General features: G+C 38.4%; 4 protein-coding genes across 4 annotated transcripts; all 4 read right to left on the bottom strand.

Annotated features, from left to right (window-relative positions):
• Positions 1-2,556: 2,556 nt before the first annotated feature.
• Positions 2,557-3,334, bottom strand: LOC308073435 (gamma-crystallin M1-like; the record flags this gene model as incomplete). The annotated part of the gene is made up of 2 exons (XM_080412333.1): positions 3,080-3,334; positions 2,557-2,844 (listed from the first exon to the last, which is right to left on the bottom strand). The coding sequence occupies exons 1-2, from the start codon at positions 3,281-3,283 to the stop codon at positions 2,557-2,559; spliced, it is 492 nt and encodes a 163-aa protein (XP_080268459.1). The 5' UTR covers positions 3,284-3,334.
• A 3,063-nt stretch (positions 3,335-6,397) lies between these two features.
• LOC308073303 (gamma-crystallin M2-like) lies at positions 6,398-19,669 on the bottom strand (the record flags this gene model as incomplete). The annotated part of the gene is made up of 6 exons (XM_080412180.1): positions 6,398-6,670; positions 6,872-7,114; positions 16,146-16,309; positions 18,222-18,330; positions 18,935-19,174; positions 19,658-19,669. The coding sequence occupies 6 exons, from the start codon at positions 19,667-19,669 to the stop codon at positions 6,398-6,400; spliced, it is 1,041 nt and encodes a 346-aa protein (XP_080268306.1).
• Positions 9,447-10,653, bottom strand: LOC308073432 (gamma-crystallin M2-like; the record flags this gene model as incomplete). Its single annotated transcript, XM_080412330.1, has 3 exons — positions 9,447-9,716; positions 10,220-10,462; positions 10,639-10,653. 3 exons carry the CDS (start codon positions 10,651-10,653, stop codon positions 9,447-9,449), a joined length of 528 nt encoding a protein of 175 aa, XP_080268456.1.
• Positions 11,514-12,574, bottom strand: LOC308073433 (gamma-crystallin S-1-like; the record flags this gene model as incomplete). The annotated part of the gene is made up of 3 exons (XM_080412331.1): positions 11,514-11,786; positions 12,042-12,284; positions 12,566-12,574. 3 exons carry the CDS (start codon positions 12,572-12,574, stop codon positions 11,514-11,516), a joined length of 525 nt encoding a protein of 174 aa, XP_080268457.1.
• Positions 19,670-20,333: the final 664 nt, after the last annotated feature.

The following is a 20,333-nucleotide window of genomic DNA, read 5'->3' as shown; positions in this document are numbered from 1 at the left end:
TACTTATGTACAAACATGATCAACAATCACTACGCAAAGTCTGTGATTACCAAGAGATGACAGCTTGTGATGATGGTCAATACGGTGACATCATTATTAAAGGAGTAGTTCACCGGGAAAAAATACTTATTTTCTATCAATTACACACCCCATGAAGCCTTGAATTCATGGATTTCTTTGTTTTTGTCGCATTCCTAAGACAATAATTTGATGACCGGGTATATTTCTGGTAGGAGACACAAAGAGTCTACTTTGTGTCTCCTACCGGATACATTAGCATCTTTCCGCCGGTAATCAAATTATTGGCTTAGGAATGCGACAAAAACAAAAACAAATCCATGAATTCAAGGCTTCATGGGGTGTGTAATTGATAGAACAGTGCATTCATGATTTGAGGCTTTTATTCCAAAAATGCCTTTTGCTAAATTAGACCTGCTGGTGGCGCTATAACAGGCCAATGTGAAAAGGGTGCCATTTCTTCCTCTGCCTAGTGGGAATGTGAGTGTGAAATTTCATGGAAATCGCAAGCTGCGTTCATGATTTGAGGCATTTTCTTCAAAACGGACCAATCCTGCAAACTTTGGAAGCCAACCTTAGCCAATGAGGATGAAATATGGAAAATCAGACAGATCTGTGTGGATCACATGACTATAGAGATACTGTGTACCGATTTGCATGACATTTGGATAAAATCTGTAGGAGTAAATGGGTTTTGCACAAATCGGCCTCCTGGTGGCGCTATAACAGGGCTATGTGAAAGATTTGGGGCAGAGGTTCTGAATTGGCATCCAGGGAGTGTGTGTGCACAGTTTTGGAGCGAGCGGGCCAACGGTGTCGGAGATTAGCCGCTCGCAGACGGACGGACACACGGACGGACACACGGACCGACACACACACACACACGGACGGACGGACCGACGGACAGGGGGTAAAACATACTCTCGCCATGCCTTTCGGCCTGGCGGAGACAATTAAGAGACAAGTCTCATACTGAAATTGTCAGAGTGGAAAAATACATGACTATATACTGTACACAAACCACATATCAATTAAGTTTACTCAAACAGGCAAGAAGTTCTGAAACGAATTTGAAGAAAATCTGGGGGGCAAAGAGGGGCCCCGATAACCCTAAAGATGTTATGGCATGACAATTATAGCATCACGTTTAGTAACAATTCATCATTTGCCCATTTGCTCATCATTTGTGTGACCTTACCCTTGAAAGTACAAAAGATGTCATCAATGTATTGTATCTAAACCATTTAATAATGTTAGGTTGGTAGATATTCTTTATAGGATTGTATATGTAGTTTTCTTCAAAGTGACCCATAAATAGGTTGGCATAGTTTGATGCACCAGGATACCAGAAGTCTGTAAGTAAAAATCACTATCAAAAGACAAAAGAGGCTAAATCAAGTATGAATTGGTTAGGTGGTGTAGCTGTGACAGCTCTACTAGACAAATAGTGTTTGAGGGCATCTAGACCAGCATTATGTGATATATTGGTATGAAGACTTGTGACGTCTATGGTAAGTAACCAAGTATCATCATGTAGATCAGAAACATCAGAGATTTTATTTATGAAATCAGTCGAATCCTTAATATAAGAAGGTAACTCATGAACCAAGGGCTTAATGAAACAATCTACAAATTCAGATAAGGGTGATGAGAGCGAGTAAATTTGAGCCACAATAGGGCGTCCAGGTGGATCAGTCATGGATTTGTGGATACAGAAGTAGTACAGAAAACAGGTCGAATTGGATATTGGCAATACTGGCAATATATATTTATATTGGCAACACAGGATTTAGATAGCATGTTATCCAATCCAATCCAATCCACTTTATTTATAGAGCACATTTAGGCACATCAAGGCCCTGGAGCGCTTCCATATTGGATGCCTACAGCGCATCCTGGGCCTCACCTGGCGTGATCGTGTGCCTCATACTGAGATACTGGCAAAAACAAACTGCCGGAGTATCGAGGCTACAATCACCCAGCACCAATTGCGCTGGCTTGGACATGTGATCCGGATGCCTCAAGACCGACTACCTCGCAGAGTGCTGTATGGCCAGCTACACCATGGCCGGCGCTTGGCAGGGGGGCCGAAGAAGAGGTATAAGGACCAGCTAAAGACTTCACTGAAAAAGTGCAAGATCAGGCCTGAGGACCTTGACCTAACCCTATAAAATCTGTAGGAGTAATGTAAAAAAAATTGGTTTTTCACAAATCAGCCTCCTGGTGGCGCTATAACAGGCCCATGTGAAAAAATTGGGGCAGAGGTTCTGAATTGGCATCCAGGGAGTGTGTGTGCACAGTTTCGCAGCGAGCGGGCCAACGGTGCCGGAGATTAGCTGGTAACACACGGAAAGGACACACACACGGACAGACACACGGACGGACACACAGACGGACACACGGACGGACGGACAGGGGGTAAAACATACTCTCTCGCCATGCCTTTCGGCCTGGCGGAGACAATAAAGCATTAGACACATCACAGTTACGAATGTTACGAATTACTTATGACATTTATTTACTTTCATAAACTACGGTCTAGCACATATCAGTGATGCGCTTCATGCTCATGAACTTCATGTTGCTCATTCCACTTCCCATGTACATCTCCCTGAAGCTCCTGTACTCTCCAGGCCTCATGTACCACATCCTGCCTCTGTACTGGGGCTGCTCGTACATCAGCCAGTGGCCGTCCATCACGTGGCAGGACTGGCAGTCGTTCATACGGTAACGTTCCATGATGTTGTCACAGTCATCCATCATCTCGTGCATCTGACCACCGAAGTTCTCCCTCTCGTAGATCCTCATCCTGAACTGGCCTCTGTACTATAATGCAATACGAGGACATTATGACTAACAAGCATTGCTACACTATCATTTATAGTACACGTTTTGTGGTGTCATTATGTCTTTTAAGATGTTTTTGATTCAGGCAAATGAAAATAAAACACTTTAAGATGTTTCCCATCAAACCTTAGATGAGCTAAATTCCTGGTCTAACATGACAATCTTTACTCTACTGTAGTTAAAATGACATGGTAAACATCACAAAGTTTCTTACCTGGGGGATCATTCTGCAGGACCTGAAGTTATCAAAGGTCAGTCCCATGCTCATCATGCGCTGCATGTCACTGTACTCTCCCCTCCTCATGAAGAACTGCTGGCCCATGAAGTTTGGTCTCTCAAAGACCATGAAGCAGCCGCTCTCCACCCTGCAGGAGTGGCACCTGCTCAGGTAGGAGGACATGTCAGAGCAGTCGCTCATGCACTCATAGGAACGACCCTGGAAGTTCCTGTCCTCGTAGAAGACGATCTGAAATGGAGAAAGTGGGGCAGATCTTAATTACATAATGGTTATAGTTTTGAAAGTAAGTTTAGTAGCCTCACTTCCAACAATTATAATGACATAAATTGAATTGGTGTAGCTAAATATTGTTTTATCTAATTGCGTTGGATTTTTTTTATTTTTTATGTAATAACAGACTCCTTTACCTTGCCCATGATGGTGGTTTAGGTGGTTGCACAGTGGATGGATCAACTTGCTCTGCCAACTCCATGATTCTGGGTCCATTTTATACAAAACCCAGGGGCCATGTTGTGTTGTTATTCAAATGCACAAAGTTGATGAATTAGCAGTATGACTTTTGCTGAACGGTGCCTATAACAATAGATGTCCATCCATACATTTCTGGCAGCAATGACCTCATTGTCTATTAAAGCATAAGCATTGTGTGTCACCTACTATGAGTGAGAACATTCTCTGTTCTGTACAGTATAGTACAGTATGTGGTCTGATAATCACTAATGGAAAGTACAGTACATGACCAGAGGGCACCCACATCATCTCTGCTCAACCCACAAGAGATCATAAATTAAAATAGTAGGTATGCTGCCCTAATTATTGATTGTACTATGCCACCAATTAAATTTATGTAAATTCCAAGAATCTTCTTATGAATTTTCCAAAGATGATATGTGATTTTTAACTTGATTTGACTGAATAGTCTAATTGTGCAGATATACTAGAGTATATAAATTCATTGCCAGTTGGTCCCTCATGACAGGAAATATTATGAGAAATTGATAGGCTGGATGAGTGTCTTTTTATATAAGTAAAGAATTGCTATATGTAAAGAATTGCTATATAAAAGGCAACTATTGATATACAGTAATGCTCCTTCCTTATGATGTTTGTGGGGTGAGGTAGCAATATATTTTTGCAAAGAGCAATATTTAAAGAATTCAAAATAAACCTACATTTGAGAGTGTATGCAGGTCTACTCCAACATAAATACCATGAACTTGCAGTATATTGTGCTTATAAAAGTAGGGTGTGAGACAAGGTGATAATTAAAACCTTTAGGCTTTTAAACTATTATACTATTGTATATTTTCTTATATTAATTTAGCAACAAGTACAGGTATGTGTCTCAACAACCATTAGTTATGAACTATAGAGACATTAATGAAACGAAGAATGTCACTGACAATATTCTGTTTCAATATTTGTATTAAACAAAAATGTAGACGATACACCACGAGCATGACAACACATAGGGCACAACATAACACCACATAACAATACAATAAAGACATAAGAACAAAAGGAACAAATCATAAAATAAAATACCTATTCACACCAAATACAGCCATATAATAATCATAACAATATTGCTGCCAGCAACACCTCTCCCTTATACAGCTCAGCCATTTGTATCCATCCCCTGCCTCCCAATTAGTATGACATATTAATGTTGGCATTTAAATGATCTTTCACTATAGGGGAAGAAACTTTCATGTTTTGAATAATAATTTAACAAATCAGATTTATTTATTTTCATAGTTAGTGTGATCGGTATTGTTTTAAGGCTTGCTTTACCTGTTCACAGTGAGCACGTCTCATTTACTCTATAACCTCTTATAAGGGCCATTGAAAGTAGGGCCCCGTGAGAAGATGATACTGAGCTCCTTAAACATAATAACATAATGACGAATTTAAAGAACCGGAGTCAACTACTTCTGATGGGGGTGGGGTTCTTCTGTCAGTCAAATTTGTGTAAAATTGATATTTGTCATCACAGATTACATTCATTATAGTGGTGTTTCTTTAGTTCAGTTTCAGTTTTTCTTTTTATTATAGTGCAACATCACCCTAAGGGGTCTCTTATACACTTCACAACAAATCATACAACACAAAACACAATAAGCAAAGATTGAATACACAGTGTAAATGTTCCTGCACGTATGATCAGAACAATCAATATGCTTTATTCAATGACTGATAAGACTATGGTTCATGAAAACTCCTTGTCCACCGACATGTAGCCGTTGGCCCCTTTAATATTAATCACTTTTCACCGCTTTATGACCGCCCTGCCCATCAATGTTCTCGTGGTGTCAAGATACTGCAAGAATATTTTATGTTCAACTACAGGCTGAGACATGCCAAACATTGTAAAATGGGATGAGGCCTCTCTGCTTGGCACAGAGGGTTAATGGGTTAAGCTCTTGTGATAGACTGGAATCCTGCTCAATAGGTGTCCAGCTCCTTTTTCTGTGAACCATCTTAAAGGTAGGGTAAGTGATTTGCGTTGGTTAAAATAATTGTTAAATAGCTCTATATTCTGATAGTACTCATTGCAATGGAGTGTTTGTTCAGTATTAGGAGTCTCCTTGTCTCTCCACCTCTTTATTAAACAGAAAATGCATTTTCGTTTCAGTCTCAGTTTCATTTCCAATTTTATCCAACCAGGACAGAGAACTCAATCAGGATACAGATTAAACAAGTGAAATTGGAAGTGATGACACTAAGAAATGAGCAGACAAAATTGGAACTGGAACACTATACAACTTAAGCTTGAAAATTGGTACTTTCACCTGATTGGCTGAGATTTTGACACCTACCGAAAAATGTATTTTCTGTTTATTAAAGAGCTGGAGAGACAGGGAGACATCTGTTACTGAAAAAACACTCTATAGCAATGATTACTATCAGAATATAGTATTTTAACCTTTTAACAAAATACTTTTTGTTTTAACCAAAAAATATCCCTTACCCTACCTTTAACTTAAAGGCTTAATTACTTCACCATTGCAGACACAACTGCAATGGTGAAAGGTCGCAAAGTGGGTTAAAGGTCGAAAGGAAAAGCATTGCAAATATGTTCATGGTTTGTTTTCTGCATTTTCCCCAATTCATAAGTACCCCACTAAATGTATGTAGCCTATCATTAATGTACTTTTGATACACTAGAGAGAGATGCGAGGCAAGGAGACAATCTTAGGCAAGCAAAGAAAACAAATTCCAAAAGCTGGTTAAAAATTCAACATCTTTAATAAACTAAAGGGTAGGTATTTACAGCAAGTATTAGCAAAATGGCTAAAATTCAGTGACCCTTCTGAAGGAGCCGACAATGGCACAGGTGGCACACCATTCACGGTATCTCCTGTACTCCCCGGTCCTCAGTAAGTACTGTCTTCCTCGGTAGTTGGGGTATTCATAGAAGATCCAGTAGCCATTCATAACGTTACAGGAGTAGACGTGGCGATGGTGGAAACGGTCAGACACACAGGGACAGTCATCCATGAACTCCATCATGTGACCACTGAAGTCGGCCTTCTCATAGATACGCATCCTATATGAACCACGATACTGTGGAACCAATAGAGAAAAAGACAATCACAATGTAAAGAATAATACATCAATTCCAGCACAAATGAGAACTACTGTATATTCTGTACAATATGTATCTATGTTATATTCAAATTATTCAATTAAATCCAGATTATGAGGCAACAGTTCCTCTGGTTATGCTTAGGCTATGTCTTGTGACATCAAATGATGGGTGCTTACCATTGGAATCATGCGGCATGAACGAATACAACTACTGAAGCCCATCCATCTCTGGTAGTCAGCGTACTCCCCTCTTCTCATGAAGTACTGATGGCCCATGTAGTTGGGACGTTCGTAGATCATGAAGCAGCCGTTCTCCACCCTGATGGAGTTACAACGGCTGAAGTATGAGTGAAGGTCTGTGCAGTCATTGCCGCACTCATAACTCCGACCCTGGAAGTTCCTGTCCTCGTAAAAGATAATCTGCATGTTGGAAATAAAAGTCAAGAGCAACAGCTTAAAATATTGTATTTAGTGGTTGAAAATTGGTGGAAAAAATAATAAAGTTCTGTATCATAGGCTAAATAAAACAATACAAAGAGCAAATTGGTCAGGATAGTGACACAGCTTACAGTTCATTTTGACAGAGAGGAAAATAAGTCCTACTTACCTTGCCCATGATCTCCACTGGAGAGACTCCACATGTTTTCAGTGGTTTTTATACTCTACCTCTTGACAAACAAAGTATTGTTATTCAAATGCTCACATAGTTATAATTGAAGGCTACTAGCACATGTTTACCTTTTTGTGACAGCACAACATTGAGCCAGAAATATGGATTTGTATTTGAAAAAAAGGGATAAATAATTTACTGGTTTGGTGTTTTGACATGCATGGACAAAGGAAAAGACTAGTATGGTATCCACACATCCAATGGACAATGGCTACAGAACAATATGGAACACCCCTTTTGCATTAAATATGTTCCGTAACTGAGCAGGAAGCCATTCACTCTCCCTAGTGGTCTGCATTGGCAGCCCTCATGTATGCAAATAAACATATAGAACTATTAAGCTATTAAGCTATATATACTCAACTGAACAATTTAATTTGTCATGATTTGTATTGTATGTGCCAATGTACTGTATGTGCCAAGATTTTAATTGAACTTATGTCTATGTATGTATTTTTCTTTCATTTTGACCATCTCTTCAGCTTCCCTACACTCAAATGTTTCATATCTGATGTGTTAATGGACTACAATTCCCTTGGTCTACCACAGCCATATGTTATTGTTTGAACCATAGCTGAGTTATATCACATAGAAAACATCTTTGTTGTTTTTATTTCCGTAATGTATCACATTGGAGTTCACTTGGCTGTAGCTGTAATAGGAAGTAGTTTAGTTTAGCGGTTAATGTAAGATTAACACTGAGTTGAACTGTTCACAGTCAAAGACGTGTACATATTTCCTGGAATCTACTGGCTACTTTGTACCCTACAGTTGAACCTCTGTGTTACTTAACTCTGTGGATGAACAGATGTCGTATTCTGTACATTCAGAAATGGTGATGCATATGGCAGAACACAGAAGAGTTTCCCTCTAGCTGGGGCCTTTTATAAACAAGTAATGTACTCTAATATCAGGGGGTAATATGAATTCTATGGTAATAATGTTTGGCAATTTTTTTTATTATTCCATCACTGCAAGGACCCTAACAGATATATTCAATAGTAAGTCAGTCGGTTAATTTGAACCATAATAGATATTGTATAAGCCATAACAACTCAGTATGTTATTTTGGACCATAATATAACACATAACTGTATGCCATAGCAAGTCATTGCATTCATTTGGACCATAAGAGATATTGTATGACATAGCAAGTCAGTATGTTCTTTTGGACTATCTCAGTATGTGACCCTTATGGGTCCATTTGGTTATATTTGTATGCTCTCAGCTTCACAGACCTGTAAGGGTCCCTTTAGAATCCCCTTAAGGAACCCTGTGGAAGTGAACTTCCATTCACTTTGAGAACCACTGGTAAATATTACAGTACTGTATATACCATATACTGTATAGCTCTGTGGCACTTCAAAAGTCCCACAGAGCTATATATTTTTAGATTACATCTATTTAATTTCAAAAGGATCATTTTTTTTGTTCATTCCTTTTAGAGACATTTTGAGTGATGAAATGGAAAACATAAATTTAACATTAGTCAAAACATCTAGACAATTGCAGTTATTTATAGAACATATAATAAATTAGAATATATTAATTGTTGTTAATTACTTGTAACTACATAGTATGCATATTATGTAGTACATTATGTCGTGCAGCATTTCAAAGACATTTTCTGGCTCATATTTTTCTTTCCTGTTTAAGATCAGTATGTGACAGTGATTTAGCCTACAGTTCAAATTGACTGCACCTTCTACTGACTGCACAATTACATTACACAGCTCTGGAATGTTTTCCGTAATAAGCCAGGGATTTAACTATAATGTACAGTATAAGTACAATTATGTTTTTAATATTATTTAAATAATGGTCATTTAAATGTGGTTTAAATATTATGTATAATATACCATATTTGAATTATCATTATCTTACTGGCATATAACAATGTGTTTAGGGTAGTTTGAAGTAGTAGTTTAAATTAAATAGTGCAGAAAAGTCTGTTTCTTCTGCCTCACACATACACACAGAACACTCTACAAATTTCAACTAGGCCATAGAATGAGACTGACGTAACCAGAGGTGTATGTTTTGTTTGGTCAATGTTTATTGAAGACAGAGAGGCAATTAGAATTAGAAGTCAGAGATTCTTCTCAGGGACCCAACCCTGGGGCTAACACCACCCCAGTCACTGTATCTCCTGTACTCTCCGGGCCTCAGGTAGTATGCCCTGCCCTTGTAGTTGGGCTGGTCGTACATCAGCCAGTGGCCGTCCATCACATTACAGCTGATGTCAGACGTACGGAGGCGTTCCGGGACATTAGGGCAGTCGTCAACCAGCTCGAGCATCTGTCCAGCCAGGTCAGCGTGGTCGTACAGCCTCAGCCTGAAGGAGCCTCGATGCTGGCACATAATTGCAGACTCACAGTTACTAACATGAAATTGTGAATGGTGTTCAAAGCTATTCTGGTTCCTTTTCAGAAGAAAAGAGTTATAACCTCATTCCAAATTAATGTCTATATTTGATTGACCAAATATGTATAAAAGGCTATATGCATTCTATTGGGTAGACCAATAAAATGTAAACATTTCAGCTGAAATTTCTTGTCCTGGAAATGATTTATGATCAATGGAGGATTACATGAATACTGTCTGGGCATTATGGCTGGAGAGCAAAGAATTGTAGTATTATGCACATTTATAAAATGTATTGTCACATTAACAGATGTATTTATTATTAGTAGTATTTTGTAGAATTACATAATGTGCTGTATCATAAAGAGAAAATATATTCCCATGCACCAGGGCTATGTTAGGCCAATACGCCACATGCCCGTGTCGCTCGCTGAAATTGACAGATTTCCGGCAAGTGACATGGTCAGTCCAGTTGTGTCTTTGTCACCTACCAGGGGAATCATACGACAAGATTTGATGCAGTCATTGATGCCCATCATGCGCTGGTTATCAGCGTACTCTCCCCTCCTCAGGTAGTATTGGTTTCCCATGTAGTTGACCCTCTCATAGACCATGAAGCAGCCGCTCTCGACCCGAATGGAGTTACACCTATTGAAGTAGGAGTGAAGGTCGGCGCTGTCATTGCTGCACTCATGAGAGCGTCCCTGGAAGTTCCTGTCTTCATAGAAAATGATCTGTAACACACACACGTGCACTCTAATGTTCAATGAATTGTATGTATTATAATTCAGAGGTAAAGCCTTGTAGTCTTGTAGATTAAAGACACAAAGCTCTCGTGAGGAACACTTTTTTCTTCTTTTTTTATGTATCTATAAAAGAGGGTAAAATTATAAATTTCATTATTCTTTACCTTCCCCATGGTCATGATGGCATCAGGCTGTATTACTGCTCAGTGCTGTCCCTCGGCCAAGCCACTGTCCTTTATAAAAAAGAAATAAAAGGGCAGCTGTGTGATTGCACAGCATAAAGTATTGTTATTCAAATATATCCCTCATAGTGATGATGGATCAGGGGTGGGGGTCTGTGGGTGCAAAAATCTGTTTATGTACAGTATAGATGGCCCTTACTGCGCAATGATTTATTGTTCATTCCCTATGTTCATCACAATTCTCCTCGAAAACACTACAGCACACTGGACTGATACAGTACAGTTCACACTCCACAGTCTCAGCAAATATATGACAGATGTGTAATAGGGACTGTACAGCGCATATGGCAGTAAAATAATACAAGATATAATAACTTTTTACTGTTTGGATGGTATGGGCCAACAACGTATAGAATAATAAGATCTTCAGTATCATATGTTTTTATGAAAGCTTACGGTAGGAAGCGCTGAATTGAATTGATTGACATTGGGTGACTTTTACTAAGTGATGTATGATGAAGCCAATGCTTAAAACAAATAATAAAACTATGAATTATTATAACCAATGGCAATACAGTAAATGAGGTAAAAATCCGTCAAATTCCTTGACCTGTAATTAATTTATTGTAGCAGTATGTGTTTGATCAGAACAAGGGCAAAGACCTGGTAATGTTTGTCCGATGACTCCTTTTTGTATGCTTCCAACAGGATATCTCTTCAGTCCCAAAGTTTAGGGTCAGAGTCTCAGAGCAGACCATTATTCAAATTGTAATTTGATAGTTTTTAGGATCCAAGTTCATGTCTCAATTATTCCTGGAGGTAGGATGATGATGGCCAGCAGAGAGATTTACTAAGGCTTAATAATCCATAATGCGTCTGATGGAGCCTACTCTGGCGGTTCTGCCACCCCATTCGCTGAATCTCATATACTCGCCGGGCCTTATCAAGTACATCCTCCCCTGGTAGTTTGGGTTCTCGTAGAAGATCCAGTTGCCATCTTTTACGTTGCAGGAGAAGATATTGTTTATGTTGAAGCGGTCCATGACGCAGGGACAGTCTTCCACCAGAGCCATTATCTTACCGCCAAACTCTATCCTCTGGTACAGACACATGTTGAATGACCCGGGTTCCTGGTTGTGAATGGTACAAGTGCATTACTCAGTAAGATAGACAATTTGTCATTTAGTCATGAATATAATCTTATTTCAATTGCTGCAGCCAATGTCAAGCCCTTACAGACTACTAGAGATACTTTGTCACATGATGCTACAGCTCAATTATGTAATCCTTTCCAAAAGCTTGTTTATCTTATTTAACCACTTTCAACCTTAAACTTTGGTTAAGTGGTTAAGTAGGTCGGTCTTTTCCCAAGAAACAGAGCTTACCATGGGGATGTGGCGACAGGAGCTGATGGAGTCATTAACACCCATCCAGCGGTGGTAGTCAGGGTACTCTCCCTTCTTCAGATAGTACTGGTTTCCCATGTAACCAGGTTTTTCATAAATCATGAAGCGTCCACTCACCACTTTGATAGAGTTGCAGCGGTTATAGTGGCAATGCAGGTCCATGCAGTCATCGGTGCACTCAAAATGGTGGCCACTAAAGTCCTTGTCTTCATAGAAGATAATCTAGACAATATAATGATATGTTGCTAACAGTTATATAAATTTGCCTTACATTTTCTACAATACGCCAAATCCATACATCATGCTTTAATTTGTACAAATATCCAATATCTATAATACAATAGAGCTGTTACTGCATGATGATGAAGCGTTTACTAACTAGACTACATTATGAAATAAACTCACAATGATTTCAAATAAGTTTCAAGATCATCAAATGAATGATGAACAAACAATAAACTCAAGAATTGTAATGAAGAATTAATTCATGCAATTCAGTTTACCTTCCCCATGTTAGCTGGTTGGACTCTGCCTTGTCCTGTGTGGTCCATCCAGCTCATTGAAGACACACCTGTCACATATATAGTGAATGCAAAATGCAAAGTCTGCATGTGTCATTCATATTGTAATAGCCCCTGATCTTTTACATTTGCGACAGGGCCCCCCTGAAGAGATTAATATAAGTAATGTTCTCATTAGTGTTTACCTCACCCATGTTAGCTGGTTGGACTCTGCCTGGCCCTGTGTGGTCAATCCAGCTCATTGAAGACACACCTGACACATATACTGTATAGTGAATGCAAAATGCAAACTCTGCATCTGTTATTCATATTGTAATAGCCCCTGATCTTTTGCACTTGCCACAGTGCCCCCCTGAAGAGATTCATATAAGTAATGTTCTCATTAGTGTTTGGGATTGGTCCAGTGTTCTGAAGGGGGGTCTTTGTTTCAGATATGAGCAATTACTGAAATAAAGCAACTCCAGTAGTTTTATTTTGTTTTCCTTTTTGGGGGAAAATTTAAGGAAATTAACATTCCCTCAAAACAGCAAGTCCTTATAAGTGTAAGTGTATTAAAATCAAATATACAGTATATATAAGTATGTATGTTCATATCGAAAGATGAATTTCCATGTACAGTATTCATACAACTTACCTTTTGTAAGTGTAAAATAAGCTTTTCGTGGCTTTCATTTCATTATAACTCAGCCTGTTTTACTCTGAATTCCACCAACATAATAGCTGATATTTGGATCTATCTGTTTGACCATAGTTGTAATTGTTTTCTGTTTATTTGTTTTTTATTAATAATTAATTAATTAAACTTATTTAGTTATAGATTTCATAATTTTGCCCAAAGACATACAAAAAAAAAAGTACAACCATTTCTTCTTCAATTGACAATTAATTAATTTGTCTGTCAGCACACCTGCTTATTGTATTATCTTACACCATATACAGTATTGTTTACAAAGGAATGAATAGAGCATACTGTACATTGATGCTCATTCTGTCATTACCTGTCACAACTATAGGTTATCAATAATGTAATAATATGATCTCTCAATATAAGTCTCGCCAGTTGTGGACCTTTTCTTTTTTTCTCTAATAATTTTTATCCCTCGATTTTGTAACCCTTTTTTCACCCGGTGCCAATTTGCTAAGTGTGGACCTTTTCTGATATCAATATTGGAATGACCAGGGTTATCTGTGATTGTGTACTACTCTGCTAATTATTCTACTGCCCTCTGGTGGTTCAAACATATATATACAGTAACATTCAGATACAACTGCAAATTTGGGATGGAGGTTCTTTCTTGGCCTACTGGCAGTGTGTGTGTTAGGTTTCATTGCAATTGGTTCATGATTTGTGGCATTTTGTGCAAAACGGCCCTTACCGCAAACTTTGAAAGAAGAACATGACGCAACCCTCTGTTGTACAAATGTGTGTTGCTGGGATGCCCTGAAAAATAAATAATGACCACAAGGTCGCATCAGTCTGTACTAGTATGTACCATAACAGTCTCTACAATAAGTATTATGTATTAAAGGTAGGGTAAGTGATATTTTTTGGTTAAAACAAAAGGTATTTTGTTAAAAGGTTAAAATACTATATTCTGATAGTAATCATTGCTATAGAGTGTTTTTTCAGTAACAGATGTCTCCCTGAGTCTCCAGCTCTTCAATAAACAGAAAATACATTTTTCGGTAGGTGTCAAAATCTCAGCCAATCAGGAGAAAGTACCAATTTTTAAGCTTAATTTGTATAGTGCTCCAGTTCCAATTTTGTCTGCTCATTTCTTAGAGTCATCACTTCCAATTTCACTTGTTTAATCTGTATCCTGATTGAGTTCTCTGTCCTGGTTGGATAAAATTGGAAATGAAACTGAAACTGAAACGAAAATGCATTTTCTGTTTAATAAAGAGGTGGAGAGACAAGGAGACTCTTAATACTGAACAAACACTCTATAGCAATGAGTACTATCAGAATATAGAGCTATTTAACAATTATTTTAACCAACGCAAATCACTTACCCTACCTTTAATATAATATTATTATCATTATTATTATTAATAATAATAATAATAATATTTAATTTAATAATCTGATCATTTACTCCCTATTGGACAGTGGCTGAGGGCAACTAAGTAACTGAATCTGGAAACATATTTTGAAATAGCCTTTCAGTCAGGGAAGATGCTCTAAAATGGAAGATGTGAACTGGAATTCTGCTCTTGTTGCCTTATCTTTGTTATGGCAAAAAGGTCCAATGTTCTTGCACCGTTTCTTGCGCTTTTCCTCCCTAACATGTTGTGGTCCATCTAAGTGGCATAATTCAAAATAGTATTTCAAAGATTTACCTGTTTGCGCATTGTTTCAATCTAATTTAATTTAAGCCGGTAAATAAATTATGCTCTCTGCTCAACTGAACCAGGCTACCTCCATAGTTGTTTGAACTAAATGAGATTTGCTAGTACCTCCAAATATAAATAAGTCCAATACAGAAAGTACATTCATTGAGGTAAATTAATATATATTCCTCTCTATACAATTCTCTTTATACATTTGTAAATAAACTGAATTGTGTTAAAAATGAATCAACACAATGTTGCTGCTTACAGCTTTAAACACTAGTGTGACTATCTGTACTCATCTGTCTTTTACAGTCATGACTCATGGGCAACAGACAAGTCAATGTTGTACGCAGAGCAACGTTGTTTTTAACTGGTATGGGCACGGGTAGGCTACTGTTTGGAGTAATCTGATGTAAAATGGGGTTTATTTCTTTTGCCATCTCGACATGACAGGTAGGACCTCAACTATCGATAATTTATTGTGATTTATTTCATCACAATCTTAGTGATTATTATATCTTTTTCAATTAATCAAATAATCGAGCAGTTTTTTTAAAATATTTATATTTTTTCATTATGTAAGTTAATTGATTAACCATTTAAGCCCTATGTTATACTTTCTTGCACAACAGTGTCGTGCAAACAATTCTGAAAATAGCAGATCTACAAACTCATGAGCCACTTTGTGACGCATGGTGAGCTTGTAGATCTGCTATTTTCACTATTGTGAACATATTTGAATTCGTTTTTTACTATTTTTAATGCAAAATATAAGATGTAGCAAAATGTATATTTTCACCTGTCTTTTTCATGCTCACTGTAAATATGATTTACAGAGAGTTCATTCTAATGTTCTATGGAGGGACAAATACTGTACTACTCAAATCAATAACATTTGTTTTACTCTAGACTAATTTTCAATCGTATGCCTAGTTAGAACGGTCAGGACTGAGTTCTCTAGACTACAACAAAGACATTTCTGCAGTAATGTAATAGATAACGCTTGAGTCTTGGTGTGTTTAGTGTCAATGCTGCTAGTATTTTATTGAAGCCTCTGATCAGAGCTAGGAAGTCAGGCCATGATCCCATTATATCTACACCAGAGAATGCACCCTCCAAAAGCAGAGAGCAAGAACAAAACTGAAAACACTTGAGCACTGACGCCATTTTATTCAGCGTGTGTGACAAGGCAAAGAGGAGACATTTCACAAGCACGTTCCTGTCTTTAGAGATCCATGATGCGCCTGATGGAACCGATCCTGGGGCTCATACCTCCCCAGTCGCTGTACCTCCTGTACTCGCCGGGCCTCATGTAAAAGTGACGTCCCCTGTAGTGTGGCTGCTCGTACATCAGCCAATGACCGTCCATCACATTACAGGAGTTGAAGTCAGACATGTTGAAGCGTCCCATGAGGTCGGGGCAGTCATCATTCAGCTCACTCATCTGACCTCCCATGTCGAAACGGTCATACAGACGCATCCTGTAGTTACCACGGTGCTAAATGGGGACAGAGACAATAGTTGGGTTGAAACAGTCGTTGACGAACAACGGAAATGGAATAGAATTTCCATTTCCTGAAAAGTAACAGTTTTGGACATAGAAGGTCTCCAACCGACAGCAAAGATATAAATTAGGCCATACCATGGGGATCATGCGGCAGGACCTCACACAGTCACTCATGCCCATCATGCGCATGTAGTCGGCGTACTCTCCCTTCCTCATGAAGTACTGGTTTCCCATGAAGTTAGGGCGGTCATAGATCATGAACATGCCGCTCTCCACCCTGATGGACTGGCAGCGGTTAAACATGGAGTGCAGGTCAGCGCAGTCACTCATGCACTCATGGTGACGGCCACCAAAGTTCTTGTCCTCGTAGAAGATGATCTGATGGAGGGAAAAACAGAGATACACATTTAGCAAACAAGCAAATACAGGCCACAATTTAATCTATTTTTTCCACCACTTTTTCTCAGGATACAAGAACACATCGTGAGAAATAAAGTGTGAGAAATAAAGTTATGGTATGGTGTCCTTGCTGGTTTAAACACAAACCTTGCCCATCATGGTTGCTGTTGAGCTGCTCACTGTTCTTTTGCCAACGAGGTAGAGGTCATGTTTATATAGTTTCGGCTGGGGATACATACAGGTACCACTGAGTGTGTAGGTATTCAAATCAGGCCTGCTGTCAGCAGAAACATTACAGGAGTCTTCCCAATCCTGTTGTCATACAGTAGTTTACAAGCACAGGCACAATTCAGCTTCCAGCAAGAACCACAGTATTGACTGGTGCTAGAAAGGTCAGTGGCATTGTCATTCATCTTGTGTTGAATGCAACACGTTTAACCATATTGGCTATTAATCATAACATCTGAAAGTGAATTTCAATTATATCAATTTGTGCATAAATGTACATGATCAACTATTCTGTGCGTTCCTTTTTCAGTCAGTCATGATATTAATCTAATTCTTTACCACCTTTATTATTAATGTCATACTGTTACATAAGAATTAATTCAAATCATTCTGGCCTGTTTCTGTAGTTCCTTTTTTCTGATTAGGGACATTTAAAAAATGTAGGAATTGCTTCCCACAACTTGTGTCCCTCAACTGTGACACTAAACTATCGATGAGAAAAACATGCCCCAGTACTGCTAGAATAGACTAATCTATGAACATTAAAGGAAACATAAACACATAAACATCAAATGAAGAGGAATGGAAGGATGAAATGGAAGAAAATAATAGTATTTGCTAAATAAATAATAAATATATATATATATATATGCCAGTGTTATTACTTTTGTATGGTGTAACTATTTCTAACTCATTCACAGTCTTCATGAACCAGTCAACTGAATTCAATCAACACCAAAATGTTTATTCACAAAAAGACAAAAGGTTTACACTTGATCCATTTATTAAAATCACTTTAAAATCATTCCATATTCAGGTCAATCCCTTTAGCATGGCCAAAATCAGACAGACATTACTGTCTCGTAGTACATCATGTAGAAAGGCACAATCTTTTATCAACAGGTTACTGCCTGCTTGAAGGTGCTTTCAAGGAGGCAGAAGGTGTTTTAATAAGACTAATAATATATCAAGATTAATTTTGATACACAATCCAATTCAGTGATTAAAATTCTGTGATTCTACGGAAGGATCCGGTGGTAGCGCAGGTGGCTCCCCAGTCACTGAACTTGCGGTACTCGCCGGGCCTCATGAAATACTGCTGTCCACGGTAGTTGGGGTGTTCATACAGGGTCCAGTAGCCTTCCATGATGTTGCAGGAGTAGATGTCACGGCTGCGGAACTGGTCCTGAACAGACTCGCAGTCGTCGCTGAACTCCATCATCTGACCTTGGAAGTTGGGCCGCTCATAGATCCGCATGCGATAAGGCCCTTCGCTGGTCTGTGAGGCACAAAGCAGTAAAGAACCATGTTTTCATTGGCAGGCTACAATATAAAGCATATCTTTGCTCTTTATTTAATCTTTTTATGTTTCTTATTTTAAATGCGTATATTAATGCCTTCTTATTAATGCAGTGTTGTGGGCTTGTTTTTTCAGTATTTTTTGAGAAAAAAAAAAAATCTTTTATAAATATTTAACCAATATTTAACCAATGAAAAGTATTAACAAGAGCTTGTGAATAATAACTACTGCATTGGATCACACACATTCGTTTTTCCTACTGAAAAGTAACGGTATTGGACATAAAAGGTCTGTGACTTTTCTCGGACTGGCAATTTACAATTGGAATTTCAGATGACCACTTGCCTTAAACCACAAACACATCTAAACAGACATTTTTAGATGTGTCATTGTTATTGTTATTATTATTATTATTAGTAGTAGTAGTAGTAGTAGTAGTAGTAGTAGTAGTGGTAGTGGTAGTGGTAGTAGTAGTAGTAGTAGTAGTAGTAGTAGTAGTAGTCATATCCAAGTCTTAAATGTACATCAGTTTCCGTAGAATCTTAGGTTCGTGAAGGTACGTATCACATAGGAGACTCACATAGGAGAAGGTACGACAGGAGCGAATCGAGTCGTTGTAACCCATCCAATGTTGGTATTCGGGGTACTCTCCTCTGGTCAAGACATACTGGTAGCCGGCGTAGTTGGGTCTCTCATACAGCACCCAGCAGCCACTCTCCACCCGGATGGAGTTGCAACGGCTGAAATGGGGGTGCATGTCAGGGCAGTCTGCGTCACACTCATAGGAGCGGCCTTGGAAGTTCCGGTCCTCAAAGAAGGTGATCTATGTGCAGACAAACAGAGGGAAGCAGCAAATGATGAATGTATGATACGATCATATATCAATCAAAGATATTGATCTGTGCAGTGTAAACCAATTATACCAGTTATAATCCAAAACATTGCCTCCGTTATATCAGATTTGTTTAGTCTTAGATGAACACCTTGCATTGTAAAAAATATACATACTGGTGAGATTTACATTTTGTCCCAGCCTAATGTTATGAAATTACAGTTGCGTTCAGTAAGTTGCTCTGGATGTCGCCTAATGCTCGTTTAAGGTTTATGAAATGTTCATGTCAGCTATTTAATTTGTGACATCACAAACATGTTCAGAAAGATCGCAACACAATTTACATAATGTACGTTATTACTGCATTGATACATTTGGGGCTAAAGGTTGCAGGGTTTTTCCAACTATGTTTAGATTGTCTTATGACATGAGGTAACAGATATAGAGATACAAACAATTTAAGAATTGTCTTACCTTGCTACTCATTCTGCAAAGAGTGCTGGAGCCAGTTCGCGATGAAAAATAGTGGTCTCACAAAACAGACCCAGAGCCACTCTATATAAACCTCAATCAAAGGGTTGGTAGATCCCACTCTATTTGTTATTTGAATGACCAGGGATTTCTGGTGCTGCTGCCAAAAGTCTTGATCCTGGCCATAGAGTTAAAAACCCTGATTCATCAGTGCAAAAGTCTGAGTACGCACATTACTATCCCACAATGCCCTTTTTATTGATATGGACATCAGAGAGAGAGAGAGAGAGAGAGAGAGAGAGAGAGAGAGAGAGAGACTGGGGTACATTTTATCCACTAATCCATCAAATTGAGATGAATCTTTCCACATGAAAGTCAGAAGTCATCACAAAACTACATGGTCTTTAACTGCTTGTTGAAAGAGAAAAAAAATACACTAAGCAAACAACTAGAGGATGTGAAGAATAAGGGAATATCTCTAGCTCTGTATCCATCAACAATCATCCCCTTAATGGACCTCAGTCCCTATGACAATGACCATCTTCAAGCATATCATTGTTGATAGACAGTGAACAATGACTCACTATCGTCACTTCTCTTTACCAAACTCACCCATAAATGTAAAGGTTAAATTACTTGATTACCACAACCAACATTGACAAAACTAGCTTATCACGGT

This window comes from Gymnoscopelus braueri, assembly GCF_963280865.1.
Source record: "Gymnoscopelus braueri genome assembly, chromosome: 18".
Classification (NCBI taxonomy): domain Eukaryota; kingdom Metazoa; phylum Chordata; class Actinopteri; order Myctophiformes; family Myctophidae; genus Gymnoscopelus; species Gymnoscopelus braueri.
The sequence above is the reverse complement of the archived record's forward strand: the minus strand, read 5'-3'. Positions and strand labels throughout refer to the sequence as shown.